The sequence below is a fragment of the Mesoplodon bidens genome (genome assembly GCF_964165515.1).
Source record: "Mesoplodon bidens genome assembly, chromosome: 5".
NCBI lineage: Eukaryota > Metazoa > Chordata > Mammalia > Artiodactyla > Ziphiidae > Mesoplodon > Mesoplodon bidens.
The window spans coordinates 111,290,948-111,318,041 of record NC_138161.1 but is presented as its reverse complement, the minus strand read 5'-3'; the positions used below and the strand labels follow the sequence as shown (position 1 = coordinate 111,318,041).

General features: G+C 45.1%; 1 protein-coding gene across 3 annotated transcripts; it reads left to right on the top strand.

Moving 5' to 3' along the window:
• Positions 1-474: 474 nt before the first annotated feature.
• NRROS (negative regulator of reactive oxygen species) lies at positions 475-24,467 on the top strand (the record flags this gene model as incomplete). Of its 3 annotated transcripts, none has more annotated exons than XM_081234882.1 (3): positions 497-585; positions 17,997-18,117; positions 22,246-24,467. In XM_081234882.1, the coding sequence occupies 2 exons, from the start codon at positions 18,010-18,012 to the stop codon at positions 24,214-24,216; spliced, it is 2,079 nt and encodes a 692-aa protein (XP_081091008.1). In that variant the 3' UTR covers positions 24,217-24,467. The 3 variants fall into 3 exon arrangements, with proteins under 3 accessions (XP_081091010.1, XP_081091008.1, XP_081091009.1); XM_081234883.1 differs by lacking the exon at positions 497-585 and adding an exon at positions 10,330-10,342; XM_081234884.1 differs by lacking the exon at positions 17,997-18,117 and having other exon boundaries at positions 475-585.
• Positions 24,468-27,094: the final 2,627 nt, after the last annotated feature.

Sequence of the window (27,094 nt, the reverse complement as noted above, 5' to 3'; positions counted from 1 at the left end):
ATTTTTATTTCTTTTTCTTGTTTTGATTTGCTGGAGTCAAGTAAAGACTAGCTGAGTGGATGACTCTCTCCCAATTGGGAAACGTGTATCCTACCCATTCTCAAAGTTTGCCCTAGCTTGACCCTTGGACATAACCTTGAAGAAGAGTTTCTGGGTCAGCAGAGCTCGTAGGCAGGGCCCCCAGTTCCCTACCCCCTCAAAATCTCGAAGGCCAGAAGCCCTGGGGAGCCTTGGTTAGCACTGCTAGGAGACCATAAAAATATGTGACCTCTTTCGCGACTAATCCAGTAGGTAGTCCGGAGGCCACTGCCTCCCGCCCTCCTGCCCGCCCTCTCCCATCCCCCCTGCCACCCACCCGCGGCGGCAGTTCCCTCTAAGATGCCTGCTCTCTGTGAGTGCTGAGTTGCTGAGCTGCTCGTTCTCCATGTGACTTCAGTTTCCGTCAGTTCCTTCCGCAAGTGCTAAAATAATCTGATGCCCCAGAGAGAGCAGGCAGTTCAACCCCGCGTTCGGCTGCTGTCGAGGAGGAGGCTAGAGCCCCGGGAGAGGATGCGCCTCGCGGAGCCGCCTGGGCCTGCGGGAGCCGTGAGTATTTCCTGAGGGGCAGCCGCGGTCCCTCCAGAGGCGGGCGGCTCGGAAGAGTGGGAAGGCAGGAGGTCAGCGTCCGTGGCCCACAGCTCGGGGCTGACGGGGAAGTTGTGGTTTGCTGCATCCAAGCTCCACCAGTTCTGTTTGGGGGCTACAGCTCTGGGTGGAGGTGGAAATACCTCCCTCTGGGAGACTTAGAGGTGGCGTGGTGTAGTGGAAACAGTGAGGGCTTCAGAGTCAGACCTGGGTTTGATTCCTGGCTCTGTGGGGGGAATTCCTGAGCCTCAGTTTCTTCGTCTGAGAAACGGGAACAGTAATGATCCCTCCCTGGGCTGGATGACTGGATGTAGTGAGACTGCTCTGTGAACACTCAGCCTGCCTTTCCTGCCCAACAACGTGGACTGAGAACCACGATTTCATAGATGAAGACCCTGCAACTCATTAACAACAACATATTTATGGATATCTTCCATGTGCAGGCGAGGTGGAGTTCAAGGTGTGGGGTGGGGCTAGAGCTGTGAAGAAGACAGACAAAGCCCCTTCCCCACAGAGTGGGTGTCCTTAGGAGATTCCCCAGGTTCTGTTACTTGAACCCACAGCCTGGAGACTAGAGTCCAGGCCTCGGATCACCTTGTACAGTGTTCTTCTGTAGCCCACGCAGCTTCTCCATGTGGGCTGGATTCTGGCGGATTCAGCATATATCCCCCTGCCCTCAGGAGCTGACGGAAGTAAGGAGCCACCGAGCAGGCTGTGTGCTGCCCTCAGAATGGGCTGCCAGCTCACCGCACCCCTGAGGGGAGGTGACCACGTGTCCAACGGTGGCTGGGACTCCAGGAGGCTGAGGCAAGGTCCTAGGAATGGAGCCCCTGGATAGGGCTGGTCCAGGGTGGCGCACTTCCAGCGGGGAGTGAAGGGACTCCACGGGAAGTTTCTTCCATGACGGGAACAGCCTATTAGGAGTCTGGACAGCAGAATCATTCAGAGCTTGTAGAGTTGGCCTTCTGAGGTCTCCTGTGTCCCCATCACCTACTGGCTGTGCTGCACAGACTCTTTCTGTGGAGGTTGATGGTTTACTGGGTTTTATAGCCCTGAGACATTTATTTTCCTCACATACCACATAGGTTTGTACATGTATGTCTGAGGGTTCCTAGAGGGGATTATAGAATCATGGGCCCCGGGGGTGGGGGGTAACCTCAACTCCCGTTGTTTTTTTTTTTTTTGCGGTATGTGGGCCTCTCACTGTTGTGGCCTCTCCCGTTGCGGAGCACAGGCTCCGGACGCGCAGGCTCAGCGGCCATGGCTCACGGGCCCAGCCACTCTGCGGCATGTGGGATCTTCCCGGACTGGGGCACGAACCCGTGTCCCCTGCATCGGCAGGCGGACTCTCAACCACTGTGCCACCAGGGAAGCCCAACTCCCGTCTTTAGGTTCAACAAAAATCAAAACCTCTTTCACAAAGAGGATGATCTCATCTAATGGGTGCCCTCATGGGAACTTCATGAAAACCCATGTGAACCTGATCCCATAGAGTCCTTAAACCCATCATCCAAGAACAGGAGGCTCCCAAACAGAGAGCAGGCTCCTGGTAATTGTCCCAGGGACTGTGTTAGGGATACATTGACCTGTTTGTCTCTAGTCTTTCTGATTCTTTCGAAAGAGTGATGCTAGTACTGATTGCAATTTGTGTTCTGGCTGTAGTGTGCATCCACATCACAAAGTGTGAGCTAGATTCTTGGATGGAGCACTAGGTGTACCTCACATCATGCTCAGATCCACACTATAACCACATACCTTAGGGGAGGGTGGGCTTTCACCCATGACTGAAAAACATTATCTTTCTAGGACATGCATGTATGGTCAGGGAAGCTCACTGATGTATCTGCACATTAGTGACAAATATTTTTCTTTATTATTCTCATTTCCCCCAAAATTATTCTTCTCAACCTCATCATCAAACGAATGTTATGTGTTCAACATGTAGGGGGTTCTAGGCTAGGTTAGATGCTGATCTCTGAAAGCTCAGAGAGGTGAGGAGAGGGAAAAAGGACACTGATTTTATCAAGCCTCACAAGCAACTGTCAACTTGAGTTTAGGGGTCGTTTAGTTTCACATGACAAAAAACCTAACTGAGCTTGGTTTCAGGGGGGAAAAAAAAGAGGATTTATTGTTTCAAATGACCAAAAAGTCTATGGGGAATAGCTTCAGGCATGGCTGGATCTGGGTGCTCAAACATTGCCAGGCATCCATCTATCTCCATTCCTCACCTTTGCTTTCCTTTGTGTAGGCTTCATTATCAGGCAGATCCTAAAGTTGTTGACAAAGATGGCTGCCTGGAGCTCTAAGCTTAATTCCTACCAGTTTGGTATCTGAAGCAGGGAGAGGAAAGCCTCTTTTCTAATATTCCTAGCAAAAATGTTTAGATTGATTCTCATGGCCTTGGCATCTGTGCTGTACCTGTTATAAACCAATCACTGTGGTTAAGGAATTAGGAGGCTCTGATGGCCCAGCCTTGATCATAGTGCTCATCTTGGAGCCATGAGTTGAGGCCAGACCCAAAAGAAAACAGACTTTTTAAGAAAGGAAGGGGGTTGGTTGCACAACATTGTAAATATACTTAACACTAATGATTTCTACACTTAAAAATGGTTAAGGTGGTAAATTTTATGTTAGTGTGTTTTACCACAAATAAAACATTTTTTAAAATAAAAGGAAGAGAGAAAAGAAAGGAAGGGGTGGTCTCCTCAAAGGGGAATTGAGGAGCTGTTACCAGAAGGAGAAATGAACGTGGGTAGGAAAAACCAACTGATTTCCAGAGTGCATGGAGTCAGAGGCTGAGACCAAACCGCACGTGTCTTCTCATTTTGATGCATGAGTGATTTCAGGCTGAAGAAAGGGCATAAAAGAGGAAATAGAACCCTGTAGTGGTTCTCACTAGCGAGGTGGGCATGACGAGCAGCGCTGGTGCCAGTGATGGCTAAACGTGGCCACAAAACCCTGTGAGGACACAGGGACTCCCCACCTCCAACCTCAGCCCACAAGGTCGCCTTGCTCAAGTGCTGTACTGTGTGCCCCAAGAAACTTTCTGTTGGCCTCTCCAGGAAAGAAAAGAATCGGCAGGGGATTTTTCTTCACAAGGTAGCACTTGGGGCTCTCTGTCTTTCCACCCTGGCTCTCTTAAGCAGGACCTAAGTGTCTGAGGCAACCCAGCACCCACAATGTTCCTCAGGGCTCATCTTGGGGTGCACATCATACTCCCCAATAACTTCATATCATTCTATTTTAGATGCCAGGCTGGACACTGGCCCCTCCTGATCGTCTCTATTTTTGCTCCTTGTTAGGCCCAGCCATGATCCCTCAGGTCTCTCCTGCCTTTCCAGTGTCTCCCCTCAGTGGTCCCACCAAAGGGAAAGGCTGAGCTCTCTTCCTCAGCCTGCAGGGTACATGGCAAGTGGGTCTTTCTATGCCTGGCCCTGGGCCACCTCCTTCACCCTCAGACATGTTAATGGTCTCCCTATCACTGCCCACCCTGAGACTTCCTCGTGGGACTCTCCTGATGGCCTTTTTCTTTTTCTAGGTTCTTGTGCCCTTCCTCGGGTCCCTAAACTGAAGTTTCCATTTTCACTAATGTTACTGTCTTCTTATTTCCTTCTAAATCCCCAGTTTTTTCTAGGCTTTCTAGCTCTTTTTACAGAACCTCCAAAGGCCCTCATCTTTGTCATAGGTACACCCCATGGCATTGACAGGGTAGCTCATCCCCAGAGAGGACCATAGCCCTCTGAACACTCAGGGGTGCTATTCAGGATATCAAACACCACATGGAACGGGCACTGACCAAACAGAATGGACATTGTCCTTAGAAGCAGGGTCCTGGGGGCCCCTGCTGGGTCAGATGTTACCTCCTTGGTTGCTGGATCGTGGGTGAGAGGGAACTGGGAGTTACAAGAGAGGGGCCAGGCAGCTGGGGTGGGGCTCATGGGATACCTGTTTACCAACAACTACTTACCTGTGCAACCCAGCTGAACATTCACCCAATGTATATTCCTCCCATACAGGTGCGCATCCAGCACCTCCTACCTGGGCCAGAACTCATCTCTGGTTTTGGCTTCACTTTCTATAAGCCATGAGACTTAAGATATTCACTTTGGCCTTTTTGAAGCTTGGATTTCTTATCTGTAAAATGGGGACAATAAGCAAGGACTCTAACATAGATATTTGTGCACCAATGTTCCTAACAGTATTATTCACAATGGCCAAAAGGTAGAAACAACCAAAATGCCCGTTGATGGATGAATGGAGAAACAAAATGTGGTCTATATATTATTCAGTCATAAAAAGGAATGAATTTCTGATGCATGCTATAACATAGAGGGACCTTGAAACCATCATCCTAAATGAAATAATCCAGGCAGAAAAGGACAGATATTATATGATTCCACTTATATGTGGTACCTAGAATAGGCAAATGTATAGAAAAGGAATAGTGGTTACCAGGGGCTGAGGGGAGGGAAGAATGGGAAGTTATTGTTTGATGGGAAAGAATTTCAGTTTGGGATAATGGAAAACTTCTAGAGAAGGATAATGGTGAGATTGCACACCAGTGTGAATGTATTTAATTCTACTGAATTGTACTCTCAAAAAGGGTTAAAATGGTAAATTATATGTATATTTTACCACAATAATAAATGGAGGTAATAATTCCTACTATGTAGAACTGTTGCAAGTATTACATGAGATCAAATATCTATAAGAAGCCTTTTCAACCTCAAGTGCTATTATTATTATTATTATCATTAACCAGTAGCATTAAATTATAATCCAGTTGTTTTGGCTTTATCCAACAACTCCCTAAAAATCATTATTTGGGGGAGGGCGTTAAAAATATCACATTACTCCCATTCCTCTGTGAACTCAAATAAGTGTTAGAGAAGGGCTTCCCTGGTGGCGCAGTGGTTGAGAGTCTGCCTGCCGATGCAGGGGACACAGGTTCGTGCCCTGGTCTGGGAAGATGCCACATGCCGCAGAGCGGCTGGGCCCGTGAGCCATGGCCACTGAGCCTGCGCGTCCGGAGCCTGTGCTCCGCAACGGGAGAGGCCACAACAGTGAGAGGCCCGCGTACCACAAAAAATAAAAAAAATAAAAAAAGAAGTGTTAGAGAGAGAAAAAAAATTAGCCTTATAACAGGTAGCCCACCTTGCTAGTATAATTTGAAGGATTTTTAAAAGGGTAAAATTATCTCTCCTACTGTCTTGAAACTACACCATGAACGTTTTATTATTTTTCATTATTACCTATATAAATACCTATTAAAGAGCAGTCATTAAAGAGGATATCATTCACTCTTTAGTATGAGCTGCTTTCCTGCTAATTCTGACTGAGAACACTAAGGCAGTGATTATCAAATCTTTTTTTTTTCTTCTTACTAGACAGAAGCTTTTTTTTTTTCCAAATAAAATAGCTGACTTTGCAATCTCAATTAAATTGAGATTAAATTAATTAAATTGATCCAGAAGATTGAAAAAGTAGGAACTTTTTTTTTTAAGGTTAAGTCACTTGATATGCAGGGACTTCCCTGGTGGCGCAGTGGTTAAGAATCCACCTGCCAGTGCAGGGGACATGGGTTTGAGCCCTGGTCTGGGAAGATCCTACATGCTGCGGAGCAACTAAGCCCATGCACAACAGCTACTGAGCCTGCGCTGTAGAGCCCGCAAGCCACAACTACTGAGCCCGTGTGTCACAACTATGGAAGCCCACGCGCCTAGAGCCCATGCCCTGCAACAAGAGAAGCCACTGCAATGAGAAGCCTGCACACCGCAACAAAGAGTAGCCCCCAGTCACCACAACTAGAGAAAGACCGCACAGCAACAAAGACCCAAAGCAGCCAAAAATAAATTAATTAATTAATTTAAAAAAAATCACTTGATATGCATTCTGAAGTATTTAGGGGGAGGTGTACGTATGAATCTAATCTATTTTGAAATGCATCAAAAAATAAGATAGCTTGAAGGATGGATAGAAGGATAGGTAGATGGATAGATATGTGATTAAAAACAAATATAGTAAAATATTAATAGTAGAATCTAGGTAGTGGGTATACCAGTGATCACTGTTAAATTTTTTCAACTTTGCTGTATGTTAAAAATTTTCGTAATGAAAATTGGGGGAAAAGTCAAATTACTATTAACACCCAACCACCACTCACATTCTTTTCATAAACATAAAAATAAAATATTTTTTAAAATGTAAGACTTCCATAGGCATTATAACTATCTATACTATAGTATCATGTTATTTGGATTATTGAATTATTGCGCATCTGAACTATGAGGATATGATGAGGAGGTGACACATGTCCTGGGCCTTGAAGGATGAATAAGAGTTCAGCAGTTGGAGAATACCAGAAAAAGGACCTTTCCCACAGAGGAAACAGTGTGTGATTGAGTCAGGGATAGCCAGTATCCCAGGATGGCTGGGGCTTGTGGAATTGACACTGAGTTTTGCTGGCTTCACAGACGAAGTTTGAATTGCAGCTCTGACATCTCTAGCTACGTGGCCCAAACCTTTGTGAGCCTCAATTTACCAATGTAAGATGAGGGTGATAACATTTACTTGCTAGGATTTTGTGAGGATTATTATATGTAGAGCACCTGGCCTAGCACTTACCCCAAGGTGAGCCTCAATAAACATTAGATACTGCAGTTAAGAGCCTAGAAGGCAATCTGGGAGCTGGACTACTATCCCAGTCGAGCTGGTCAGTTATCAGGAATCTATATCATTTCATTCCTCAGTTGCCCTCTTTCTCAAGGGAACCAGGGTCGGCTGGTTGGGTGGGAGTGATACATTTCCACTCTGGGCAATAAATCTCGGTTATCACCTATAACCCCTTCCATCCATAATCTCCCACAGACTCTGGGTGTTGTCTCCTCTGAATATCCCAAGGCTCACACATGGAAGGGAGAAGGTACTGCAGTTCCTCTGTCTTCGTTAACACCACCTCCCTGTTTGCACAGAGGAACTCTGCCTTCCCTTTAACCTGACACTACCTTATCTTATTAGTGTAGTCCACAACATTTCCTTATTGACAAAGCCTTTTCACACACATTCTCTCATTCAGTCTTTTTTTTTTTAATTCATTATCTTATTTATTTTATTTTTGGCTGCATTGGGTCTTCATTGCTGCGCGTGGGCTTTTTCTAGTTGCGGCGAGTGAGGGTTACTCTTCGTTGTGGTGCACGGGCTTCTCATTGCGGTGGCTTCTCTTGTTGCAGAGCAGGGGTTCTAGGCACGCGGGCTCAGTAGTTGTGGCTCGTGGGCTCTAGAGCGCAAGCTTGAAGTTGTGGCACACGGGCTTAGTTGCGGCATGTGGATCTTCCTGGACCAGGGCTTGAGCCCATATCCCCTGCATTGGCAGGCGGGTTCTTAACCACTGCGCCACCAGGAAAGCCCTCTCATTCAGTCTTGACACAACCCTGTGAGATCAGCAAGGCAGCTGTTATTGTCAACCAGAGCCACCACAGGAGTGAAATGATCAGAGAGAACAAACCTATGATACTGAACAGAAATGACAAGTTTGAAACGAATGCGTTATTGGTTGGGTGCCTATCCACAGAAAGTATGTGTGTCTCTCTATACAAAGGAGACACCACCAGCCGCATAAGAACAAGGTGTTATCACCCCCGTGGGAGCAGATTTGCATCTTTTAAGACCTGTGGCCAGATGCAGCCTGTGTCTATGGAACGGGACAGAGTGACTTGACTTCTGTTGGTTCTAAAGGGCTGACCTTGACCACACAGGGAACCTGGTTGACTCATTTGTAGCCCCAAGGAGACGAAGTCAGCAGGGTAGCACTCAGGCAGCGCTTCACACCCTGGCTGCCTGGCGTTGCTATAGGAAGAGCCCAAAGGAAGAAGAGCTGCTGTGGCCTCCAGCCTCTCTCCAGGTGGAGGCAGAGCCCCAACCTTTCCCAGACGAAGACTTTTCTCACAAGAGCCTTTGTGGAGCCTGGCTGACCAGGTGTGCTAGGCTCCAAGTAGGAAAAAGAGATCTGGATTTTAAACCGGTGCTTGGAAACCATTGCATTGCATTCTCTGTGGCACCTTGTCCATGTCACTTCATTTCTCTGGCCTGAGTGTTCTCACCTCCGAAATACTGGTGGATAGTCCCTTCAGAATGCTGCAGTTCTTCTCAAAAGGGTGGTCAGTTACAAAATTTGAATGAAAGTGCAGTTGCTAAGAGTCACCTGCCACAGAACTGTCCTTCCTCACATAAATTCTTAGGACCACATATTCAAGGAGCATTCCAACAAATTCAAATGATGTAACTCCTCATTTATTTGTCCAGGCTTAAAGGGGGATCCAAGTCCTGGAAGCAAATGCAAAGGGGCCCCAATAGTACAATAGGGAAAATACAAAACAGAATGTGTAGTATATTTGTTAAAAGAATATGCATGCATCTGCATGTGTGTAGAAAATACTTGAAAGGGTACATACATGTCAGCATCTCAGCAGTGGGGAGAATTGCACCTGATATTTACTTTGTCCACATCTGTATCTTTTCTTCTTTGTATTTTCTAATTTGCCAGCCATCAACTTCAATTACTATATTAAGACAAGCTTTTAAAGAATAGAAACAATCTATTATTAGTTAAAAATTAAAATATATGTCATAATCAGGGCCTAATAAATATCACTGAAATAGAGAATTTCTTATAATTACTTAGAATTGAGTTGATTGTGAGTGTGCTTAAAATGATTATGTTTGGAGTCAATGGAAGAAAAAAATATCACTGACTAATAACTAAAATAAGTTTTATTATAGACACTACTTTTACTTTTCAGAGTCCAAGGGTTTTAGATCTGGGGTTGCATATTCTTAGCCCAGACCCTGGAAAGGTGGCTGCAAAGGTAAAGGAAGAGCCCAGGGTAAGGGGACACATGGAACAGGTTCAAAGCCTGGCTCTTATCTTGAGTACATCGCCCAACTTCTTGGCCTCAATATCCTCCCCAGTAAAATGGGAATCATAATGCCTGTGTTGCAAGGTTATTACTGTATTAAGACAACTTTTATAACAAAGTTCAAAAAATAGTTTTTGTCATCATTATAGTATCCTCATCCCTGGGAGGCTGTCCACCTGCCTGTGCTTAAACACACCTGGGGTGGCAGCTCCCTGTTTAGTGAGCAGGTTCCTGACATCTTTCTGTGTTGAATATATTGCTACTGAAGCATTTTTAATTGCCACACATTATACCTATTGTATAACTGTATCATAATGTATTTAGCCAATCCTTTCATTGTTGGACTTTTAGATGATTTCCACCTTTTTATTATTATCACTGAATATTTGCTGTACTATCACTGAATACAGCAATGAATATTTCTGTAAAAATATTTTTACCTACACTGTAATTCCTAAGTATAAATCCCTAGAAGTGGAATTATTGTATAAAATAATGTTTTCAAGGTCTTTGATAAATCGTGTTAAATTGTCCTGCAGAAAAAGTGTGCCAATTTGCTCTCTCCTATCTGCAGGATATGAGACAATTTCAGGGGGGCACTCAAAAGCCGTTGTATTGCCTATATTTTAACAAATTTATTAGTTTTAAAAACTTGAAGTATAGTTGATTAACTCTGTTGTGTTAGTTTCATGTGTACAGCAAAGTGGCTCAGTTACACACATACCTATCTATCTATTCTTTTTCATGTTCTTTTCCATTATAGGTTATTACAAGATCCTGAATACAGTTCCCTGTGCTACACAGTAGGTCCTTGTTGGCAATCTACTTTATATATAGTAGTGTGTGTTTGTTAATCCTAAACTCCTAATGTATCCCTCCCCCACCCTTTTCCTCTTATGGTAACCATACGTTTATTTTCTACGTGAGTCTATTTCTGTTAACAAATTCATTATTAAGAGAGGAAGCCAGAGAAGCAAATTATGAGGTCTGAATTCACACATCTCAGTTCTAAATGCTCTCTTGTTCCAATCCTCTTTTTCAATGAGTCAATATTCTTTGCAAAATATAGGAATGTTTGACCAAAAATACAACTGGTTCTTTACTTTTATAACTATTCTGCATTTTCTTTTACATGTAATTCCAAAATCAAAATTTAAAAATCTTTGGATGCCAAAGTACACATTTTGTACATTTCTCCAAAGAAGATATAGAAATGGCCAATAAACACATGAAAAATGTGCAACATTACTAGTCATCAGGGAAATGCAAATCAAAGCAACAAAGAGATAGCACTTCACACCTGCTAGGATGGCTATAATAAAAACGACAGAAAATGACAAGTGTTGGTGAAGATGAGGAGAAATTGGAACTTTAGTAATGTTGCAGACATCACACCCTTTACCTCTAAATAATTCAGTGTGTATTTCGTAAGAGCAAAGACAGTCTTACATAACCACAGCACAGTGATCAAAATCTGTAAATTAACATTGATATAATACTATCATTTCAAATGTTGTCTGTATTCAAATTTTACTAAGTACCCCAGTAAGGCCCCTATAGTATTTTGATCATTTGGTTAAGGAGGCATTTGCCAGTTTTTCCACTATAAAGCCATTATTTTCACCTTTGTAAAATTAACAAGTAACTTATATTAATAAGATACTTTAAGACTATATTAATAGCTTGTTTCCCAACAAATTTTCACTCTTTAGTTTTACCATCCCTTGTGATTCTTGCCTATAGGGTGCACTTTGAAAAATACATTCTTGCATTCAGATTTCAGCTACTTTCTCTAATTTTCAGGTAGCATCATAATGCTTGAATGTGCTCTTTTGAAATATTACGTTCTATTTTGTCTCTGTGTTCAAGCTTATTAAAGAGCACAAGTCCTGTTTTAGTTAGGTTCTTTTTGTTGCTAAGATGCAACTTTGGGGCCAGCCTATGGGGGTGGTGATGGTGGTGAGGTGCTATCATGAAAAACCATGGAGCTTGGAAATGAACCCAGCCATTTTCCAAGAACCACCAGGAACCAGAGAGGCAGCCTTGAGCCCATTCTCCCCACCATCTCTCCCAGCCTTCGCAGTCCACCCTCTTGTCATTCTTCCTAGTCCATCTTCTCTGATCTTTGCCCTCTGTTGACTATCTCATTCTTTTCTTTCCATATGCCTTGTCGTCTAGCTTCTGCTTTTGCTTTCTCATGGCAAATCCCTCAAAAATTCAACTCCACCTCCTCTCTCTGTGCCTCTTGGCTCCAATTTCCACTGCTAATTACCTAATTCTCTCCCTTGTCTCACTGCACTGAGATCAGTCATAGGATGATGGCCACAAGTAAGGAGTGACCTCCCCTGGTCAGGTGCTTCCTGAAGGCTCTGTCAGCTTGGTGGAGGTCCAGGTAGTGATGATGTCATAAGCTTCTCCTGAGGGCTGCCCCTCCAGAGGAACTGTGGGTCTGGTGGACAGAGCAATTGACCTGGACAGTGGAAATTACAGTAGTACATCAACCGTGTTTCCTGAACCACAGTCAGGCCATGTGATCTAACACTTCCGTGCCCCTTTCAGGTGTGAGAGATGCTGTCTGGAGGCTCTAGTTTGAATGTCAAAATGTTAGAATTTTCAGGATATTTTAAAGGTTTATGTGTAATGCATTTTAAATTTAACAACTGTTTCCTGAGTACCTTTCTGAGAAGAAAGTTTGAAAAATGTACATTCCTGGAAATTTAGGGACAAAAGATTACCATAATCCCTGTCCCTTTAGGAACTCTAACATTTATTTTATTTTTCCCATTATTTTTTAATTTTGAAAAATTTCAAATTTACAGGACAGTTAAAAGAAAGTACAATGCTAAATTTGTCAGTTGGTAATAATTAGCTTTAATTCTCTCTCTCTCTCTCTCTGTCCTTCTCACTCTCTATCTTTGTTGAGCCATTTGAAAGAAGGTTACATAAATTGTAGACATCATGAAATTTCACCCCTAAATATTTCAGCATGCATTTCCTAACAATAAGGCACTTATCTGCATAACCACAACATCATTATCATACCTAAGAAAATTAGCAATAATCTGGTAATATCATTTGTACATAATATCACCTAAAAAGACATCACTTAGTACACATGTAAATTTCCCCAATTGTCTCAAATTTTTCTTTTAGAGATTTTTTAAAATCCAAAATCAACTCAAGGTACATGCATGGGATTTGGTTATTATGTTTTTTAGTCACTTGTAATCAGACCTCTCCCCTCCCCTGCCTTTCTTTGTTTTTCAAGACTGACTTTTTTTTGAAGAGTCCAAGCCAGTTGTCTTGTAGGACATCTTACAGTCTGAATCTTTCATTATGACTGGTTCAGGGGAAACAATTTTTGGCAAGGGTACTACCAAAATGGGACTTTGTGTTTCCCAAGGCACCACACCTGGAGACTCAGGATGCAGGTGGTCTCATCATGGGAGATGCTAAGTATAACCATTTGGTGACAGTTGAGATCACTCTTTTTTTTTTTTTTTTTTTTGCTAAGAATCAGAGACCAGAGCTGCTTGCCTGAGGCATTCAAATACTTCTTGGTAGCAGGAATTATTTGAAGTGGTCACAGACTGGGGTTTCTGTTCTTTATTATCTGTTTTCTGTGGTCTGTGACCAGCTGCCCTTCCCTCTCTCCCAGGATCCCCAGTGGGATCTGCTCTTTTATTTTTAAACAAACGTGAACTCCCTTTCTGTGGAGTCCTTCTCCCTAGCACCCGTGCCTTTTGTGTTCAGCGATGTCACCATCACACGTTTACACTCCACACTTGTGCAAACTCTGCTTCTAGAGATTCTGCCCCTCATCCCCTCCCCCCCGCCCCACCCACAACCAGTCTATAAATATTTGTTTCTAACACTGAGAGTTCTCCACTTTCACCTGCAAGACCTCTTTCTTTAAAGCTTTTTAAGCTTATCTGGTTATTTTGCAGAGAACATTCTCAGTTACATGCTAATGTATGGATAACACTCTTAGCACTTGCTAATAGTGCCATTAGCAAAGAGGTTGCGGTCCCAGCTCTGGAGGCAGCTGCTGTAGTAGTAGCAGCAGCTGGAGAAGGTGGGGAGGTGAGAGGGAGTGAGGAGGTGATGTTCAAGGTGCCCCCGAATACTAGAAATCCAGCATCCTTTCCTGAAAATGAATCAGAAAATACCAACAAAGCAAAACCAAAACTCAGGTCAGAGTTACTCCTTAGTATTCCCAAACTTTGAGTGTGAGGATACCTTTTTATGGACAAAAATACCTGTAGATCAGCCCCTCCCTGAGGGTTGTGTTTTACTATCCTCTGATAAAGACATTCCATGACAACAGAAAGCTACTTGAAATTAATAACCCTTAAAAGAATAAGGGATATTCATATTTTTAAAAAATATTAATAAGGAATATTAATACAGGAAAACCTACATCCATGTGAAAAAAAATAGTGTACATGTGTGTTTGTCAGGGCTTCCCTGGTGGCGCAGTGGTTGAGAGTCCGCCTGCCGATGCAGGGGACACGGGTTCGTGCCCCGGTCCGGGAAGATCCCACATGCCGCGGAGTGGCTGGGCCCGTGAGCCATGGCCGCTGAGCCTGTGCGTCCGGAGCCTGTGCTCCGCAACGGGAGAGGCCACAACAGTGAAAGGCCCGCGTACCGCAAAAAAAAAAAAAAAAAAAAAAGAATGGGACTTACTATTTTCTGCTTCCACACTTGGAAAGAACTCTTCAACCTCGTTATCTGGTTTAAGAAGAACAGATACAAGCAGATTCTGTTAACGCCATCTGCTTCTCATGTCAGGATCTCAGGTCTTCTATGGGTTATTTTCCCAGTGGTCACCCAGACCAGGAGGAAACATGGTACTTTTTCAGACCCTATTTGGAACATGGGTTGATTTACAGTTCTTTTGTGTTACTCTGTGGCTCCCACAGTGGTTCACAGCCCATGAAATAGGCACCCTTGGTCCAAGCCCTTTTAATTATAACAAGGGGAGGTTCCAGGTTACCCCCATTTAAATTGTTAATGTCATACTGTCATGTGTGCTCTCCATCATAATTGTTCTTCATTCACTTCACTTTCTCCGCCAAAAATGTATCTAAGATGAGAAACATTTGGCTTAAAAAATGGATGTATTTTTCAGAAGATATCAGACAGATAGGAGTAAAGTGGGATGGTTACTTTTTAAAAAGCACACTCAAGCATAGACGCTCTCATACAGCTGGAGACACTGTTGAGTGGTCCTCACCCAGCTGAGGGTAAGTGTGGGTGGAGGGAAGCAGTCCTGTGCACACAGGAGAGGGCTCATGGGATTCTTCCTATGAGACTTGGCATCCCAACTGTTTATCTTGTACTCTTCACCATGCCGTGGCTCTGAGGAAGGCTTCTGCAGCCACACACCCCAGGAAGAGTGTTTCTCAACCTAAACGGTTATTATTTTGAAAGTCTCTTATTGCTTTTCAGAGTCATTACGTACCTTTTTGTTTTGTATTGTTCCAAGCCCATTCTCACTTACATCATTGTATCAGTCAGGCTCCAGCCAGGAAACAGAAACACAGAGATTATTTAAAACAGAGGAAATTTAGTGCAGGAAATTGGCTACACATGATGGAAGAGGCTGAGAAGCCAACCGGAGAACAGACAGTTAATCCAGAGATTAGCAACTTTGGGAAGCTGCCACCTCCCCTAGGTTGGGGGAAGATACTGGGAGGACTACCAGAGCCTGGGCGTCACCAGAAGAAACTCAAGGACTTCTCTAAGCTCCCAGTAGTGCTCCCCATTGACCAAACCAGCCAGAGGCCAGCTGACACCCAGAGCCTTCAGAAATCAGTCCCCGCAAATCAGAGCTGGGTGGGGCAGGGTAAACTATGGCTCTGAGGACAAACTGCTCTCAACCAGCATAGTCATCTGTTACTGGGATTAGCCTTTTTTTTTCTATTCAAATACGTTTTTTCTGGAATTTATTCATGCAGAATTTGTAGTCCAACCTTCCCACGTAACTTTCACACACTTAGTTGGTAAAATGATTTACTCATTCTTCCACCAAATTATTCATTCTTTTCCCTTTTTTCTGTGGCTGTTAAATTACCTTGGAGATTACACATAGGAGTAACAATCACTCATCCAGCTCACTGGTGTTAAGAACTCATAAATAATAATTGTTATTAAGTACCTTCATAGTTGAAGCACTTATGTATATACTATTTGATTCTCATAAAAATTCTGAGTAGTTATTATTATCTCTGTTTTATAACAGGATTATCTGAGTCTCAGAGAATTTATGTGAATTGCTTAAGGACAAATAACAAATACTGGAGCCAGAATTCAAATCCTGGTCTGTCTGGTTCCAAATCCCATAATTTTCTCAGGCTGCCTCATGAGAGATGGAGTGCCCAGAGGGCACAGCAAGAGTCTTTCTGGGCTGGTTGACTGAGTTTAGGAGAAAGGAGAAAATATGCTTTAAATTTGCAAAAATTTTCTTGTTGACCCAGAAATTAAAATTACACTCTGGGCCTAACTGACACCAGACCCATCTAGCATTCCAGTCTGCACTCTTGACCTGAACACATCTAAACTCAATATCAATATACAGGGTTGGCTGTTCTAAAAGGTTCAGGGTCACAGCAGCCTGTACCATCCCAAGCCTGACAGAGGGGATGAAGGATGAAGGGAGTAAGTACGTGGTACCCATCTTTCTCTCTCTCCTCAATTCAAACCCAGTGAAATTTGAATGTTGGACAGATAATGAATTTTTTTTAGTATAAGTATGTCCCAAATATTGCATGGGACATATTTACACTAAGAAGTTGTTTTTTGTTTATCTGGCATTCCAACAGCATCTTGTAATTTGCTAAGTCTGGCAACCTTATCTCAAGGTGGGCAGTGATCCTACCGTGTGTGTGTGTGTGTGTGTGTGTGTGTGTGTGTGTATTGGGAGTTCACTGAGGACAGGAGCCCATATGGCCCTGTTTTTGCCATCTGTGCCCTGTACGTGCCATGAGGTAATAATTCCTGCACAGGTGCAGAAGTAGAAGGAGAGCCTGGGAAGAGGACTCCCAGTGTCTGGCAAATATGGCTGAATTCTGAATTGGAGGTTCCCTCTGTGGTAAGGAAAGCTGGCCTGACCTGAAGTGAAGGTTAAAGCTGACTTACCTAGATTCACTTAGCTTTTCTGTTAGTCTTTCACTGGTGAGTATTCAAATCTGACCAGAAAGTTAAAATTAGCCTTAGAGATGTGTAAACTTATTCGAAGAAAGGGAAAGAGGAAGGGGCTAAAGATGGCTAGATGCGTCAGGCAGAAATGTCTGTGGGTCCCATGGAATAGGTGAGGAGTTCATGTTAGCACTGGAACTGCTGGCCCAGGAGACAATTCAAGAGCAGACCCTGTGGTCCTTCCTGTGGTCCTTCCTGGGGGGATGTCAAGGAGAGGATGGGGCAGGCGAAATGCTGGGACCAGGCTCTTGCCTCTGATTCTGAGGAATGCAGAGCTAGGAGGGGAGGCCACTGGGCTATAAACTCTCCCAACAAGAGGGTAGTCAATTCAACAGCACCTACCGGGAGAGAAATGACCCTGGCTACTAATCCTAGAGCTCAGGGGTGGGGGTTCTGGGGGCTACTTCCAGCCCTGCCACTAAGTCGCTCTGGAACCTTATATAAGCCCTGACTATCTGTGGCCTTTTTATCTTTGGCCCTGTAAAAATGTGGCAGTGGAGGGTATATTACATTTCCATTATGGTTTCTCTTAGTTCTAAAATTCTATTGGTCTATGTATAATTTTATGCCTTCTCATGACTCCAGTTGTGTGCTCACCGGCCAGGTAAGAGAGCTGGTAACCACACTTCATCAATAACCCTTATTATATCTGAAGATTGCTTTTTCATTTTTCCCTCAGCTTTTCCCTTATGCAGGCAAAATATCAAAATCCTTTTTTCAAAGGTCTCTATTCAAATGAGTTAATCAGTGAGGTCTACTCTTTTCTAAAAGCCTCATGTCAACACAGCAATTAGTAACTCTATGAGACCAGAGGCTACAATTAATGTTTCAATCCCAGTTCACTATTCATTCATTCAGCAAATGTTTATTGAGCTCAGGTGATGCATGGCAGATTTGAGCTTTGAGAGGAACATTTCAAGAGAACTATGAAACATGGCAAACTCTAGGTGACCTGAGACCCAGTTCCTCAAATGATTTGCTTCTCTCTTCTGTTGCTGGACTCTTGGGAGTTTCAGGTTCAGCCACCTGCCCATTAAATGGTAGAGGCAAAATGAAAATGAGTTCTTGTTGACAGTTGAGAGGTTAAATGTGTTGGCTAAGTTGAGGTATTTGAATAACCTGTGGGTTTCCACCTCCCTGTAGCCGTGGGCCTCCAACAGCGGACATACTGAGAACTGGCTCTTTCTCCCGGGAGCGCGTAGCAGCCCTCTGGGATGTCCTACTCTTACCCGCTTCTTCCTTGCCCTCTGTCCACAGTGCTGCACTTGAGATGGAGTTACTGCCCCTTTGGCTCTGCCTGGGTTTTCACTTCTTGACAGTGGAATGGAGGAATCGAAGTGGAATTGTCATGGCCACTTCCCAAGGGGGCTGTGAATTGGTGAGTTTTCCTGGGCACTCCAAGTTGTCTGTTGCTCCTGTCCTGACGAGGTTGGGTCCATTTGGAAGGCTGATGGATTGTCAGTCAAGGAGGGGAGGGAATGAATAAGTCTGAATCACTCTGTACCTACTTACCACGATGCCATGTGCAAGCTGCTTTTTAATCAAAGGTAAAGATGATGCTTGGGAAAGGCCCTGCCCCACCTTTCTCATACCTGCTAAGGACAGGTGATCCCAGAGACAGGCCAAGGTCAGCCACCTGGAACAAGAACACCTTGTTAAGAATCTGGATGATGGAGCTCCACTAATGGTATCAGAATCTCTGGGGGCGTGCATATTAAAGTTGAAGAAGCCCTGACTCAGAGTCTGTGTGTGAGCCCATGGCAAATGCTTAACCAGCTGTACTGAAGAGCACGCTGCCCATGCTGCCCTGCACAGAAATGTCCTTGACCACACTCAGGCTTACAGCAATCCAGCAATACCTGAGCTTTTATGGTTCACCCTCTCCAGGGCTTTCAGCCTATATGTGGAAGCAGACTTGGCTCCTAATAACTGAGCACTCTCTAGAAATTTTCTCCTTTGCCTATAACTTAGTAGTATTAAAAGTTGAGAAACATACATTTAATGAATATTCCTTGAGCCGTGTTATATACTAGGCACTGGGAAGACAAATTGGATGTCAGGGTTAATAACATTCAAAAATGTGTTCTTAAAGCTGATGAATCTTAAAAACCCAGCTGGTCGTGGTTCTTGACCACTTTTAGTAACCTCTAACCACTGCACTGAAGTAGACTCCGGTAGGGGGTAAGGGTTATGAGCCAGACCAGGTTTAAATCCCAGCCCCATCACTTACTAGCTGGTGACATTGGGCCAATCTGTGCTTCAGTTTCCTCATCTGTAAAATATGTAGGTAATAATAGTACCAACCAATAATACCATAACACTGGGCTGCAGTGATGACTAAATGAGTTAATGTATGTAAAGCACTCAGAACAGTGCCTTGTGTGTAGTAAGTGCTATGTGTTTTATCTACTGTTATTATGTTGTTAGTCTCTGCTATACAGACGTCCATTATTCCCTTACAGAGACAATGAAAGATTAACTCCACAGTAGCTAATTCAGGAGTTACCAGGCATAGGAAGAGGAGGGAATAAAGTGCAAGTTCTTTGACAGCTTGCAGGGTTCAGGCTAGACTCCCTGCCTGACCCTCTGCAGCCTGGTGGGCAGGAGTAGGGACTCAGCTACCAGTGAGATCAAAGAGTGGCTTTCCAGTGCTCTTTTTTTTTTTTTTTTTTTTTGTGGTACACGGGCCTCTCACTGCTGTGGCCTCTCCCGTTGCGGAGCACAGGCTCCGGACGCGCAGGCTCAGCGGCCATGGCTCACGGGCCCAGCCGCTCTGCGGCATGTGGGATCCTCCCAGACCGGGGCTCGAACCCGTGTCCCCTGCATCGGCAGGCAGACTCTCAACCACTGCGCCACCAGGGAAGCCCTCCAGTGCTCTTTTGAATTGAGGGTTGAGAGTTTGAAAGTCCAGCTACTCTCCAAAGCCCCTCCTTGCATTAGCCATGCAACATTATCACGAAGTGTATGTGATAAGCTTTCTTGGGCTCTGATGGCCACGTGGACTTTTTGCAACACGTCAGTGGGGCTGCAGGAATTGCAGAGACATGTCCCCAGCAACTGCAGCAACTCTGGTGAAACAGGGTCTCACAGCTTGAGGAAAGCCCCTAACCACAGCATTTCCAGTCCCCACGGGGGGAAGAACAGCACTTACTCAAATAAAGAAATACATCTTGTTTCTGTATGGAGAGATTCAATTTTATAAAGATGTCAGTTCTCCCCCAAATTACTCTGTGATTATAATGCAATCCCAATCAAAACTCCAAAGACTTTTTTTGGGGGGAGGGGAGGTGTAGAAGGAACTAGACAAATTCATCCTAACACTCATCTGGAAATCAGATATAACTCAAATGCTCAACGATAGGAGATTAACTAGAGCATGCTAATAATCGTTCTAGCAAACATTTATTAAGCATTTATGTGACAGGTTCTATGTTAAGTGCTTTACATAAACAATCACACTGAATCCTCAAAAAAAAAAAAAAACCCAAGAGAAAATTACAAGTATAATTTACATTTTACAGGTGGTGTAATGAAGGTCCCAACTGGTTAGGTACCAGCCCAAGCTCACCCATTTGATAAAAAGCAGAATCAAGATGGGCTGATTGTAGGGATCTGGCTCTTAGCCACTGTGCTATTCATGCAATAAACTAATATACAGTTGCCTAAAAGAATGTGATCAAATTTATTTTTATTGCCAAGGCAATATATCTATCACATATTATTAATGGGGGAGGGGAGGAAGTCGATTACTGAACGGTTTGTAGAGTACAGTCTCATTTAAAAATGTTTTTTAATTTATTTTTTAATTTATTTTTTAAATTGAAGTATAGTTGATTTACAATGTTGTGTTAGTTTCAGGTATACAGCAAAATGATTCATATGTGTGTGTGTGTATATATATATATTCTTTTTCAGATTATTTTCCTGTATGGGTTATTACAAAATATTGAGTACAGTTCCCTGTGCTATACAGTAGGTCCTTGTTGGTTATCTATTTTATATACAGTAGTATGTGTATGTTAATCCCAAACTGCTGATTTATCCCTCCCTAATGGTAACCATAAGTTTGTTTTCTATGTCTGCGGGTCTATTTATGTTTTGTATATAAGTTCATTTGTATCCTTTTTTTTTAAAAGATTCCACATATAAGCGATATATGATATTTGTCTTTGTCTAGCTTACTTCACTTAGTATGATAATCTCTAGGTCCACCCATATTGCAAAGAAAAATTTTTTTAAGTTAGAGAATGTCTTTGGAAAAGAGTCCAGAGGAGATGTAACAATAGGTTAACAACGTTTCTTTGAAGGAGAGGCTGAGGTTACTGAATAGTTTAATTTTCATTATTTCTATAGTGTATCAATTTTTAATTACAAGAAGTTTTATTTTAATAATCAGATAAAGAACTTGGGGCTCCAAGAGGTTAATTCCTTGCCCAGAGACCAAAGCTAATAAGTGTCAGAGCCAAGATTCAGACTTGAGTCTGTCATCTTTCCAAACCTGTGCTTCTTCCTCTCTCTCAGGAGTTTTCTCCCATGTTCCACTACTCCGCTTGCCCCGTGGGACTGAGCCCACAATTTTAGGCAATCACTGACCTTGTTGTACTGACCAATCTGTGGAAAGAAACACCATTGCTCTTCCATCTCATCACTTAAAACTTTTTTCCTGGACACCGAAGGGATACCCTGTGGATGATTGCTTTTGCCAATCTTGTAGAAAGTGGGCTGAAGGAAAGTATCCTGAGGCTTGTGTGAGACCAGACCCATCCATCCTGGCAGCTTCGCCACACAGTCGCGGTAGAATGGCGTTCAGGAAAAGCACTGGATTGGCCAATAAGAGCTCTGGGCTCCGGTCCCAGCTCTGTCACTGGCTCTTCACCTGTCCTCTCCAGACCCCCTTTACTTCTCTGTATGATTCAGGCTGGTGATGAGCTCTCAAGTCCTCTTGAGCTGTAATATTTATCAATCAAGAGCATAGAGGAGCCTCCCAGGCAAACTTCCTTCAGGTAAAATGAAGATGCCACAGTGCTGCTGGTTCTTGGGCAGCATCCCTGTTAAACACACAGTGTTATGATCATAGTGATAACAATGCAATAGTGACCATTTGCATTAATAGCGTCCACTGTGTGCCAGGCACTATGCAGCCTCTGCCTAATCTCACTACAATCCTCTGAAGTAGGTGCTAACTTTATCTCCATTTTTCTGAGGAAACAATAGATTTAGACTAAATTATTTGCTCAAGGTCACATAGGGAATAAATGGCAGAGGTGGGATTCAAACCCCAGTAGAGACCTGATCCTCAGTCCCTCTCTGTAGTTAAAACCAAACTGCAATACAATGATCAGCACTCAGCACCCGATGGACAGGTTCTCCGATCTTCTCTAATATGCTGTGTGTGTTGAGTGAGGCCTGGAGTCTTAGTGAACAGTCTGATGAGTGAACTAAGTTTCTGTACATAAACCCTCACCTCAGAGGCCCCCGCCCTGCTGACGTGTGTTTTTGGACCTAGCTGGATGGAGTCGCTGACTGTCGAGGGCAGAACCTTGCTTCAGTGCCCAGCAATCTCCCGCCATCCTCCCAGACACTCCTCCTGGATGCCAACCCTCTCAAGACCCTGTGGAACCACTCGCTGCAGCGTTACCCTCTCCTGGAGAGCCTCAGTCTGCACAGCTGCCACCTGGAGCACATCAGCCGCGGCGCCTTCCAGGAGCAGGCTCGCCTGTGCAGCCTGACGCTGTCTGACAACTCCCTGTCCGAGAGCTACAAGGAGACAGCAGCTGCTCTCCACGGCCTGCGGGGTCTGCGCAGGCTGGACTTGTCAGGGAACTCTCTGACGGAAGACATGGCGGCCCTCATGCTACAGAACCTCTCTTCGCTGGAGTCCGTGTCCCTGGCCAGGAACACCATCATGAGGCTGGATGACTCTGTCTTTGAGGGCCTGGGCCGCCTCAGGGAGCTGGATTTGCAGAGGAACTACATCTTTGAGATTGAGGGTGGTGCTTTCGACGGCTTGCCCGAGCTGAGACACCTCAACCTGGCCTATAACAACCTCCCTTGCATTGTGGACTTCGGCCTCACCCAGCTGCGGTCCCTCAACGTCAGCTACAATGTCCTGGAGTGGTTCCTGGCATCGGGGGGAGAGGCCACCTTTGAGCTAGAAATGCTGGACCTCTCTCACAATCAGCTGCTGTTTTTCCCCCTCCTGCCTCAGTGCAGCAAGTTGCACACCCTCCTGCTGCGGGACAACAACATGGGCTTCTACAGGGACCTGTACAACACCTCGTCGCCACAGGAGATGGTGGCCCAGTTCCTCCTCATAGACGGCAACGTGACCAACATCAGCACCGTCAACCTCTGGGAAGAGTTCTCTTCCAGTGACCTCTCTGATCTGCGCTTCCTGGATATGAGCCAGAACCAGTTCCAGTATCTGCCAGACGGTTTCCTGAAGAAAATGCCTTCCCTATCCCACCTGAACCTCAACCAGAATTGCCTGATGACGCTCCACATCCGGGAGCACGAGCCGCCAGGAGCGCTCACTGAGCTGGACCTGAGCCAGAACCAGCTGTCGGAGCTGCACTTGGCTCCGGGGCTCCCTGGCTGCCTGAGGAGCCTCCGGTCCTTCAACCTGAGCTCCAACCAGCTCCTGGGTGTCCCCACTGGCCTTTTTGCCGATGCCAGTAACCTCGCTACAATTGACATGAGCCACAATCAGATCTCACTTTGTCCCCGGCCAGGAGACTTAGACCCCGGGGGCACCCCGGGCTGTGTGGATTTCAGAAACGTGGCATCTTTGAGGAGCCTGTCTCTGGAGGACTGTGGGCTGGGGGCACTACAAGACTGCTCGTTCCAGGGCATGGCCCTCACCCACTTAGACCTGTCTGGCAACTGGGGGCTTCTGAATGGGAGCATCGCCCCTCTCGGGGACATTGCCCCCACGTTACAGGTCCTGTCTCTCAGGAACGTGGGCCTCAGTTCCAGCTTCAAGGAGTTGGACTTCTCTGGGTTTGGGAATCTGAGGGACTTGGATCTGTCGGGAAATGCCTTGACCAGTTTCCCAAGGTTCAGGGGCAGCCTGGCCCTGCAGACCCTGGATCTCCGCAGAAACTTGCTCACGGCCCTTCCTCAGAGGGCTGTGTCTGAGCAGCTCGTGGGAAGTCTGCGGACCATCTACCTCAGTCAGAATCCATATGACTGCTGTGGGGTGGAGGACTGGGGGGCCCTGCAGCGCCTGCACACTGTCGCCGACTTGGCCATGGTCACTTGCAACCTCTCCTCCAAGATCATTCGCCTGACGGAGCTGCCCGGAGGGGTTCCTCAGGTCTGTAAGTGGGAGCGGGTGGACATGGGCCTGCTGTACCTCGTGCTCATTCTTCCCAGCTGCCTCACCCTGCTGGTGGCTTGCACTGTCATCTTCCTCACTTTCAGGAAGCCTCTGCTTCAGGTAATCAAGAACCGCTGCCACTGGTCCTCCATATACTGACCTGGCTACGTGCCAACATTAGAAACTTGGTCTGTACATGTAAGGACACTTTCTCTGCCGGGTTTCAAGATCTGGTGCAGAGGACAAGTCTGCAGAACTGAGGCTTAAATTCAAGTTTAAAATGTTTCCATCCCTTAGTTGTCCCAAGTTCTTCCTCTATCATTGTGATGCATCCTCAATCATCCTGGTAAAATATTTATTAAGTGACATTCTATGAAAATAAAAAATGTGTCTTATAAATATTTTTTAAATCAAAAGCAGCTTGTGTTTTTTTCTTTCCTTAATTTTTTCTTTTTGGTAGTTTCACTTAGATTATTTTGGTGCCCTTCCCTTGGTGACATCCATGGAGCAGGTGAGAAAGGGAACTCATTCAGTGCTACCCTACAGCAAAAACCACTCCAAGAGCACATCCTATGGATGGCGGGAGTCAGTGTTCTGAGGGTTCCCCAAAGACAAGTCTTTCAGAGCCAAGCTGGGTAGTCTGAGATGGGACCTCTCGCCTCCTGCCTTGGCTTGCATCACCGCTGCGGCCAGAGTGGACCTGCGGCAGAGTCCTCTCTGGGGGCCCTGGTTCCCGCCTGGAATCTCCAGCAGGCAAACCTGACCCTTCCATGGGAAAGTTAAGAGAACAATAACTGGGGGCCCTGAGTTTATTCAGGTGGTCACTGAACGCTGGGCACAGTCCTTGTTCTAAGGGAAAGTAAAGAGGACTGCAGAAAGGAGGGAATTCCACAAACTTGTGAACTGCCCCTACTGTCCACAAAACCCACAAACAACTTCTTAGCAGGTGTTCAGTATCTGTACTCACTATATTCCTGGTTTCCTTTCTCCTCCCCTCCCCTCAGTGAACAAGTTCTGTGCTCCTCTCTGGGGAAAAGATCATAAAGACACAGCCCTTCTGGTAGTTGAGAATTTACTCTGTCCTTGCCTTGTTATCCCTGCTTACTAAATCATAAAGGGCCTAATGCAGGGGTGGTGTGGGGATGGGGAGGGGATAGAAATCCCACAGGCTGATTACTGTTACCGTGAAGGCTAAGTGTTAACAGAAATGTTTAGGCAAACCAAAGTGATAAAATCAGTGGTCTTACTTTGACAAAGCAGTAACTTCCCTTGAATGCTCTACAAGTGTAAACAAGGCCCTTTCAGCAAGCTTCCACAGTCAATAGCATTAATGTCAGCCCATGTTAGCTATTGCTCTTATTGTGGCTTCATCTTTCCTGTCATCGTATCTCTCTCCATCACGCACTGCCCCAGCCTAGTCCCTTGGATATCTGTCCCTCGAAGCGTCTGCCCAGTGTCCTTCTGGGCAAGCCCATCAGCTAATGCCCGTAAGACCAGACTCTCCTCCGCCATCAACAAAAACTCTTTCCCGGGGTCCTGCTGTTCCCCAAGGTGACAATTAGTTAATTAGACGAATGAATCTATCTGTGGCTGGTACATGGAAGGCTTCTCTTGAGTTACTGTTTCACCCCCTGTGTCAGCCAGTGTTCTTAGCTTCTTGCAACTAAGGATGACTCTGTGTGATTTAAGCAGCATGGGGATTTAGTAAAAGGATACTGGGAAGCTCTAGACTCTCTGGGAAGGCTGAGGAACAGACTTTAAAAATGGGCAAGAACAGGAGATGCTACACAGCAGTGGGGGCCTCAGCCCAATTCACACCATAAACAATAACTGTGGGAACAGGACGGCAGCCTCTCCCTACTGCTGGACACCACGGTCTGCACTGCAGCCACTGACAGCTCGGGACAGGGCCACTGGCACAAGGGTCAGCGCCACTGCTGCGACCCACTGCCAAGTAAGTGCTCTCCCAGGTTCTGCTCTCCTGTGTCATCAGCTCCAGATGCACAGTCTGGAGCAAGTGGACCTATCTGGTTGACCTCAGCTCCTGTGCCCCTGCCCTGGCAATAGAAAATGGGCTCTGCTTCCTATAAATACTCATAAGGGGTGAAGTTCTCAAAACAGGAAGGGAAGTTAGATGTTGAGAAGACAAATGAGAAAGACAGATGTGCACCACACCCTTTTAAGCAACGTGTACATTTTAACAGAGGACTTCTTGAAGCAAATTCTTTGCATAAAAAAGTGACTCAAATGATGAAAACTTCAGACAGATCCTCAGGCCAGCAAGGGAGATAGTTTGGGGTCAGGCAGGCCTTTTGAAGCCCCTCCAGTCATACCATGTAGCTGTTTTCAGGGGCCAGCCTTGCAGAATGGAGCAAACTGAGAAGACATTAGGACAGAACCCTACCCCTGCCTGTGGCAGGAACTTCAGAAGGCTGTAAGCTTTTCTTAGTCTGCTAGTCCATCACTAGGGTCCAAAGGCTGTTTTCCAAATTTATTTCGGTGTAGTAAGAAGAAAGCTTAAGAGCAGGGGGATTTCTTCCTCCAGTCCTGAGCTGTGGTTTCTCCAGCAAATTCTGCACCTTTGTTCTGCTTTTCCCACCTCTACCTCCACCTGCAGGAGAAGAGTACACTCTGATGTCCACTCTGTGGGTGCCAGAGGGGGAGGACTCACAGAGCCTGTCCCCAGAGTTCCCTGGGGAGACGAGCATCGTGTCTGCCTAAGTCCTCCCATACAGCCAGATGGAGCACCAAGCGATTCTTCCTCAGTGGGTGGGAAGTGGGGGCCACCCCCAGATGCCACAAGCCAGAGTATTCAAACAGGAGAATATTCAGGATCAAAGATAAATAATGTCAGAGTTTGGACTGTTAACATAAGTAACAGTAGTGTCAATTTTGAAAATCCCATCACAAAACAAAATCTTAAGGTTTTTCTAGAAGCCCAAAATAAGTTATTAGGGGTCCACTGATTTTTTCAAGGACCTAGCTGCGAGAAATTGGATCAACTGTAATCCTTGGTTCATATCACTGGTCGTCTTTG